Here is an 8,548-nt window from a genome sequence, read left to right as displayed (position 1 = left end):
CCATTGTTCCATGTGTGAAAGTTTGGTTAGAAAGGTTGAAATGTCAAGTATAGGTAATAGGGAAGAGTGACTAAGGTGGCGTTTGTTATGCATGACTGAGAGACGGAATGCAATGGACCATTATGATGGAGAAAAAAAATGTGTTTGGTTGGTCAACGGAATGGAATTACCCATTACCATGTTCATTCTAATCCCTCTAAAACACCTCAAATTCATGGCATCCAACCCCTTGTTTTTTTTCATTGCATCCCCTCTTTCACACTATATCACCTCCACAATCACTACTACCCATTGCCCTCTCACCACCACCACCACTATCACCGCCTTCGCCGGCCGCCACCACCCACCACCGCCGCTCGCCACCCACCTCAGCTGCCACTACCAACCACCTACCATTGCTGCCCACCACCGCCACCACCAACCATCGCTCCCGGCCATCACCACCACTGCCCGCCACCCGCAGCTTACCACCACCACCGCCATCACCACCCGCTGTCACCACAACCTGCCACCGCTGCGCATCGCCATTGCCGCCCACCACCACCATTATTGCTCGCCTCCCACCACCACCATCCCACCGCCACTCACTACCATTTTTATTTTATTACAGTTTTTTCGAGTTTACCAAAAAATAAAAACTAACAAATTATGTCATTCTCACATGGTAACCAAACATGTCAATAGAAGGTAACTAAATATATTGTTATGGTAAATTAGTTACTATTTACTAAACTATGATTTACACTTGTTTAATTCTTTTGTGTCTCTAGAGAAATTGAACCTTTCTTTGTGTTATTTTAATCTTACGTAATTACCAGATTTTCATGATAACATGTTAGTTTATAATTATTATTTTTTTAATTTCCAATGCTTATATGAATTATATAAATTGTGAAAAAGCTTTTCAATAAAGAAAGATTAAATCACAAAATAACACGTGTTTTTTATTCTTGAAATATATAAGAATGGTCCAGCATTTCTAAATGCTATGTGGTCTCTCTAATGTGTACACATCATATCTGACTTCTTGCTCAGTTGCATAGGTTTAAATTTTAATGATAAAGATGCATCAATCTCCTTACTTCCTTTGAAAGCCTTATCGTAACAAAGGATATTTGCACCGTGAGAACTTATTAAAACTGAAATAGCACCCACCTCATATGAAAAAACCGAGCATTCTTAACATTTAATCAAGCTATTTCCTTATCAATTTAGGACTCTTCTAATTTAAGTCCAACTATATTTTCAAGTGTACGATCATATACAAGTATGTTTCTAATAGTTAATGTACAAAAACATGATGATCAAGTTGAATTCAGCTCGAGCATCTCTAAAAAAATGAAGGGTGGAATGAGAATGCTCTCTTAGAGCATTCTCATTCCACCCTTCATTTTATTTGAGGGTGTTTTTATAATTTAGAAAGTGATTTAGGGTGTTGTGAGTGAAGAGTTTTTATATTTTAGAGAAAGTAGTGATTCTTCTGTATATTTGAAAAGTTACTTTCATCCCCTATAATTTTTTAATATATTTTGAGAGTGGTTGTGAGTGAAGGAAAAAGAAAAGGTAATAATAAAAGGTATAAAAAGTATTATTTAATTGAAATAGAGAGAGAAAATGTAGTGAGTTTTAGTGTAATTTTTGGTTTAGAGATACAGGGTGGGACGAGAATGCTCTAACAAGGGGATAAAGAAAACAAGTCCAACCAACTTAATTGCAAATTTAATTTCCGATCAATTATCATTTAAAAGAGCTTATTTTCTCTCTCCTTGTTCATCGTTGCATTTCCACTCATCATCTGCTACATATATTTTCTCATAATCAAACAAGTTATTAGAAAATAGAAACTATTTATATTCTAACTTCATAATATTTGGTTTGATTTAATTTTAGCTTACAAATTTCTATAAATGATTAAAAGTTAAAAAAAAAAGACTAGCATAACTCATTTTTTAAATAAATAGAAAAGAATATAAATAATAAAATTAGAAAAGGGAAATAAGACAAATAAATAAAAAATGTTCCCCACCCAATTTAATTTTTTTTTCCAACGTGATGGTGTAATTAAATAATAGCAAAGGACTTCGATAATCTCAAGAATTTTAATGAAGAAAAATATATGTAGATAACAAAAAATGAAATTGCAAGATCGAAACAAAAAATTCAACAAAAAAAGTGTATAATATAATTTTACCGTATACACACACACACCTATTTCATATTAAAATTTAAATTTTGTTTTTCGATATAGCCCAAACCTAAGAGTGCTAAATGATATTTTGTCAAAAGTAAAAGATAAAATAATAGACAAAATAAAAAAGAGAAGAAATTATTTGGCATAAGATTTTGAATGTCTTGCTATTTACACCTCTCCTTAGGAAAATATAGCGGTAAATGTGTAAAAGAGAATAAAACTAATTGTATTTGACAATTCCTATTTCATTATGCTTTCTTTAATATAAACATGGGTTAATAGCCATTTTCGTCCATGTGGTTTGCTACTTTCGTCACTTCATTCTAAAATTTACAATTTTGTCAATTTAGTCCTCATAGTTTTAAATATTAGCCAATTACGTCCCATTCGTCTAACGGCATCCAGCTATGCCGTTAATTTAAGGGTATTTTTGTCTTTCTCCATTTTATTTTGAGTTAATGGTCATTTTAGTCCATGTGGTTTGATATTTTTGCCACTTTAGTCCAAAGTTTAAAAATTTGTCAATTTAATGTTCGGTTTAATTCATTTTATTTTTTTATTTATTTATTTTGTCTGTAACTCTGAAGAGCATAATCCAAGCCCAAAACCATCGAGCAACCTCCAATACATGTATGCATTTACTCTGTTGACAACAGTAATCGTACCCCCCCTCGTATTTAGTTCCATACATTTCCTAAACTCTCCCATATGGTGGAATTCAATGGTAAAGTGGTCAAGATAAATCCCTGAAACCGAGTTGTAGAGAAAAAAACTAAAAAACATTTATTTGATTAATGTATAATAGTTGATTTCGACCCAGATTTTCGTTACGATATGTTAGTCTCTAAACCCTAACTATTATGCATTTATCGAAGAAATGATTTTTAGTTTTTTCTGTACAATTCGGTTTCATGGAATTGTTTTGACCACTTTACCGTTGAATTCCATCATGAGGGAGAATTTATGATCCGCCTGGAAACTAAATACGAGGGGAGGGGGCATGATTACTGTCTTCGACAGAGTAAATGCAAACATGTTTAAGTTTATGCTGATTGTTTTGGGCTTGGATTATGCTCTTCAGGGTTATAAAAAAAATAAAAAAATAAAAGAATTAAATTGAACATTAAATTGACAAAATTTCAAACTTTAGACTGAAGTGACAAAAGTATCAAACCATATGGACGAAAATGACCATTAACTCAAAATAAAAAGGAGAAAGACAAAAATACCCTTAAACTAACGGCATAGCTGGATGCCGTTAGACGGATGAGACGTAATTGGGCTAAGATTTAAATCTAGGAGGACTAAATTGACAAAATTTCAAACTTTAGACTGAAGTGTCGAAAGTAGCAAACCACATGGACGCAAATGGCCATTAACTCTATAAATATAGATCTTAATATAAATCGTTAAAGTGGTCAAAGTGGTGTGATTTTAATTTCATGTAGTTTTGTCGGCTCTTGTAGTTGGCTCTTCTCTCCTGTTAAGTGAGTTTTTGGTTGTTTTGGCGGCAATTTAAATTTTAATATAAAGTTCGAGAAAAGAAAAAAAAAAGGGTAACTAATTGAAATTGATTGAATTTACATACAGTATTACAACCTTACAACACTCGTCCACCTGTTACACACATTTTTCATTCCTATTTTTTTATTAAACTGAAAGCAAACATGAATGTTCTATACGATAGTTACATTTATTTAGAACAACCAAACATGATAAATACCAAGTCAAGACCATCTTGGTACAACCTTTACCTTGAAGCCATATCTCATGTACAGAATGACCGAAACATTAGGAGCCACAATATGACCTTTAACCATTTCAAAGTTATAATTGTGCAAGATAGTTGCACCTACTGCCTTCACTTGTGTCAAGGCAACTTGTTTCCCTATGCATGTCCGAGGTCCCGCATTGAAAGATAAGAACTTGTACGATGGCTCGTGTCTTATCGTCTGGTTGTCAGTAATCCATCGCTCTGGCTTGAATTCCATGCTATCCTCGCCCCATATCGTTTCCATCCGTCCCATTGCATATAATGAGAACAAAATCTGAATATTGTAAAGATCATTATGTATTAGTTTCAGATTAGTATTATAATTATTTAACATAATATTTATTATAACGCTAAACCCTAAACTCTAAATATGATTTGATCCATTCTCACCTTCATATCGGGATCAACACGAAAACCACTTGGAAGTACATCCGGTTTAACCGGAGCCTTATGCTGGAATGGAACGGGCGGGTAAAGCCTTAACGCTTCACAAATTGCAGCATGAAGATAAACCAATTTGTTGGTTTCTTCGGCTTCGAAAATTCTAGGTTTGCCAACTTCACTCTTTGGAATAACCGAGCTTATTTCATCTCTAATCTTTTTCTCAATGTCAGGGTGGGACATAACGAGCCAGAGAAACCAAGTCAACGATGAGCTCGTCGTGTCCCTACCCGCGATCATCAAGTTCAAGATAGTGTCTCTTAAAAACTTGTCATCTTGTTTGATCCCCTCACTATACGACCGTTGCTCCGTTATCAACGAAGTCAACAAGTCAACGCCTTTCGCGTCATCCCCCGAAACGACTCCACCACTCAAATCTCTTCGCTTTCGAGCGATAAGACCCGTGATGACGTCATCTAACGACTCCCAAGCCCGCTTCAGCTTCTTCTCTTTCCCAATACATAACCACCTTTGCAACTTCCACACGGCTTTCGGCATAACATGCCGAATAAAAATGACTTCTTCCGCATCATCCATGGCTCGAGAAAACGGGACATCTTTAAAATCAACCGATAAGCACCCGAGGTCATATCCTGTTATGAACATACACGTCGTGTCAAAAGTGAGCCGTTGGAACACGTCTTGCATGTCAACAACAACCCCATCTGACGCGACGTGGTTAAGAACCGGAACCAAACCGTTAGCAATCTTTTCATAATTCATCCGAGCCAGAAACCGGAGAAACTTTTGATTATTAATCAAAGCATTAGTAATCTTCCTATGACCCCTCCACACCTCATCATCAGAATTAAAAATCCCGTCACCGAGAACTTCGAATATCTCCCGAAACTCGTTACCTTTCGGGAAATTGACAAAATTCGAGCTCATGACATGGTGCACATCGTACAGATCGGCAGTGGCTAACATGTTCATGTGGGTGAACCAAGGACCCTTGAACAGGAACGTGCCACCAGTCTGCTTGAAAATCTCGGTGCAGCGTTCGTGGACTCTGCCCGCACCGCGAAAGAAGGCCGGAAGCATGCCGAGGACCGGCCAGTCGTAAAGCGGTGCATGGCGTTGCCGGAATAAAAGGAAGGAGACGTAGCATATGACGGAGAGGATGAGCTCAAAGTAGCCGAAAGGTAACACCATTATTATTTTGGTGAGGATGAATATGGACAGAGTGAGAAGATACGAGGATTCACACGTACTATTTATAACGGTGAAGTTAATTATTATTAAGGTATTGGTTGAATGAATGGTTGGTTGGTTGACGACGTATGCTTGAATCACCATGCATGAATAGAGGTGGGGAAAAACAGGTTAACCAAGCCGACCTATAAATCAAACCAGGCAGATTTAAAACTAAAGGATCGGAACGGTTTGTAATTATCTATACATAAACCGGTTAACATAATCAAACCAGGCCAAAATCAGTCAAAAACCGATCATAAACCATTCAAAAAACCGGTTTCAACCTAAACCAAAACTGACAATAAACCAATTTTGACTTTTGTTAACCAAACGAACCAGTTTCAAAATGAACCAATATTAAGGGCATCCATCTCAACTTTACCACCCCTGAACGAGTGGCCTAATAAACAAGAGAAATACAGTTTTAACTTTTTTTAAAAAGACGGGATTTATAAAAAACAAAGACTTTTATTAAACGACTAAATGTTGTGTTATACAACGACTGAATGTATTTGATCGTTCAACTTCATTTGTATTTTCCATATGTTTGATACTTGGGCCGCTTTTGTCTTGTAAGTGGTCCTTTTTGGTTTTTAATATTATTTGGCCTTCAAAAATAACAAGATTTAAAACGTTATAACCACCTTACCATTCCACCAAAGTAGAAAGGGCATAACATATGTAGACTAATTAGCAAAAAGTTAGAGCATACACATCCTAACCATCGAATTCTGTGAGTGGGGCTTTTATAATTTTGTGAGTGGTTTAGGATCTTGTAAGTAGATGAGAGAGAAAATGCAATGATTTTTCTGTATATTTTTTTAAAAGTTAATTGCAATTATGGTCCCTATGGTGAAATTCAAAACGCAGGTTTCAATCCCGTGGTGACATTTTTGCAAATATGGACCCTGTGGTGATCCTTTTTTTTGCAATTGGAACCCTCCAGTAGTCCCAAATTTGAAAATTGTGTGAAAAGACCATTATACCCTTGCAATTTACAATCTTGTCGTCTTTTAACATGCAATTTGAACCATTCTTATTTCACCGGAGGGGGGTTTGAAGATGGGCGTGCAGAGAGGAATCCAGTGAAGAGGGTGGGTTTGACGGTGGTGGTGGTTGTTGTTGTTATTATTATATTAGGTTTGAATAGGGTTTAGAAAGTTGTGCATAGTAACGTATCGGCCCATAAGAACCGAAACTTTGTTTTTAGTAGGATTGGGTTTGCTATCCAAAAGGGGGTTGCGGCGCAACTTGTTGCCCACTTACTTGCCACTTCATTGTAAATCGTTTGGATGTTTCTATGATATTAAGTAATTATAGAATTAGGTTTACCAGTGAAAAGACAACTTTGCCCCTGATTTTAACAGAACTAACGGGCGTTAACTAACGGCTGGTTCTTATTGCAAAAAATGGATCACCACAGGGCCTTATCTGCTAATATGTCACCACAGGATTGAAATTTGCGTTTTGGGTTTCACCACATGGACCATTACTACAATTAACTCTTTTTAAAGTGATTGTGAATGAAAGAGAGAAAATGTAATGATAAATGCATAAAAAATATTATTTAACTGAAAATGAGAGATAAAATATAGACATTTTAGCGTAATTTTGGATATAGAAATGGTGGAGGGGATGAGAATGCTCTTAGATCATAAAAAAAAGCATTACATGTATAAAAAAGGATATTTAAGTCACTCGATCTTAGATATATTGTCTTTTCGATTCCTATTGCTATACCACAAGTACGGAAAATATACAAGTTCATCAAATAATGTTTCTTTATTATGAGATTCTTCCTGATAATCAGGTTATTTCTGAATCTCTGAATAACCTACCAAGTAAAAAAAAACCATCAAATCTTTCAACGTGCCCATCAAGAAAATACAGCTTTAACTTTAACTGAGGAGGTGAATAGCTTACACTTAACTCTCAAATTAAATTTGGCCAATATAAATGATATAGACAATGTAGGCGAGGAGGGGTAATGATGTTTTCAATTAGAGGCCCACCAGAAATTTAATTTCTTTATAAATTATTAGTGTTTTGTAGGACTACCCAATATCTGTTTGGCCCCTCTGTTTTTAAATTTATGAAAGCAACATTCGCGCTTAAAAAAGTAGGTTGCAATGGTAGTTGTGTGAGGACTAGAGTTGCCATGGAGTGTAGTTTTAATGAATCGGCGTTTGATTGGTTGAGAACTAATTTCTTTCGTATACTTTGTAACATTGGTATCGTAACTATTGTTAATCAATCCTGGTTTGGCCACTTCCAACCAATGCCAAACAATCAAGGGTTTTTATTGCTTTGGGTTGGTACTACATGAAATTTATCAAGGATTGTATTTGTGGTCCCATTACTATATCTTTAACTGAGCTTTTAAAAGGGATGTCTTTCTTTGGACAAATGAAGCTTCTTAAGTAATTATCAGTCATTTTAAGGAAGCTTTTGGCTCCACACATGGCTTGGCACTTCCAGTTTTACAAAGCCTTTTACTATAGACAAGATGCATCTTGAAGATGAATGGGAGTTTTGTCTGTTTGTCCATAGGGCATTTTTTTTATAAAAAAAAAAAGAAAAAGAAATTGATTAAAAAAATTGAAATCACTTGCTAGAACAAAAGGTTACCACCCCAACATGCTTGGTTGTCTGGTCTAAACTGTCAAGGGTTCAAGGAAGGTCCATCATTAATTACCATTCCACTGTTTACTCTCGACACTTCCCTTTAGACTCGAATTCAAGAGAGTTGACAGTCTGACCATAAGCTTAAACTATAGGATCCTATGATATTCAAACCACTATATGTTTCACTAAACATAACAATTACTGGAACCTAAATACTTTGGGCCCTTTCAGTTGTTGAGCGAGTGGGTTAAGTGGCCTAGTGCCTGAACTTAGTGCCAGATTCACCAGATATATATATGATCTTCCATGTGTTGTGTTACGTA

The 8,548-nt window shown here is 35.8% G+C and overlaps 1 protein-coding gene across 1 annotated transcript; it reads right to left on the bottom strand.

Moving 5' to 3' along the window:
• Positions 1-3,738: 3,738 nt before the first annotated feature.
• On the bottom strand, positions 3,739-5,715 carry LOC143538682 (alkane hydroxylase MAH1-like). The gene is made up of 2 exons (XM_077032182.1): positions 4,356-5,715; positions 3,739-4,239 (listed from the first exon to the last, which is right to left on the bottom strand). The coding sequence occupies exons 1-2, from the start codon at positions 5,700-5,702 to the stop codon at positions 3,919-3,921; spliced, it is 1,668 nt and encodes a 555-aa protein (XP_076888297.1). The 5' UTR covers positions 5,703-5,715; the 3' UTR covers positions 3,739-3,918.
• Positions 5,716-8,548: the final 2,833 nt, after the last annotated feature.

This window comes from Bidens hawaiensis, unplaced genomic scaffold, assembly GCF_021521415.1.
Source record: "Bidens hawaiensis isolate Kalapana, Puna unplaced genomic scaffold, B.hawaiensis_p1.1 tig00011664_1, whole genome shotgun sequence".
Classification (NCBI taxonomy): domain Eukaryota; kingdom Viridiplantae; phylum Streptophyta; class Magnoliopsida; order Asterales; family Asteraceae; genus Bidens; species Bidens hawaiensis.
The sequence above is the reverse complement of the archived record's forward strand: the minus strand, read 5'-3'. Positions and strand labels throughout refer to the sequence as shown.

Excerpts from the sequence above, each read along its gene's own strand:
- LOC143538682 (XM_077032182.1), bottom strand. The coding sequence starts at position 5,702 with ATGGTGATTCAAGCATACGTCGTCAACCAACCAACCATTCATTCAACC. Across the intron at positions 4,240-4,355 it reads GTGTTGATCCCGATATGAAG|ATTTTGTTCTCATTATATGC; the intron begins GTGAGAATGGAT and ends TACAATATTCAG.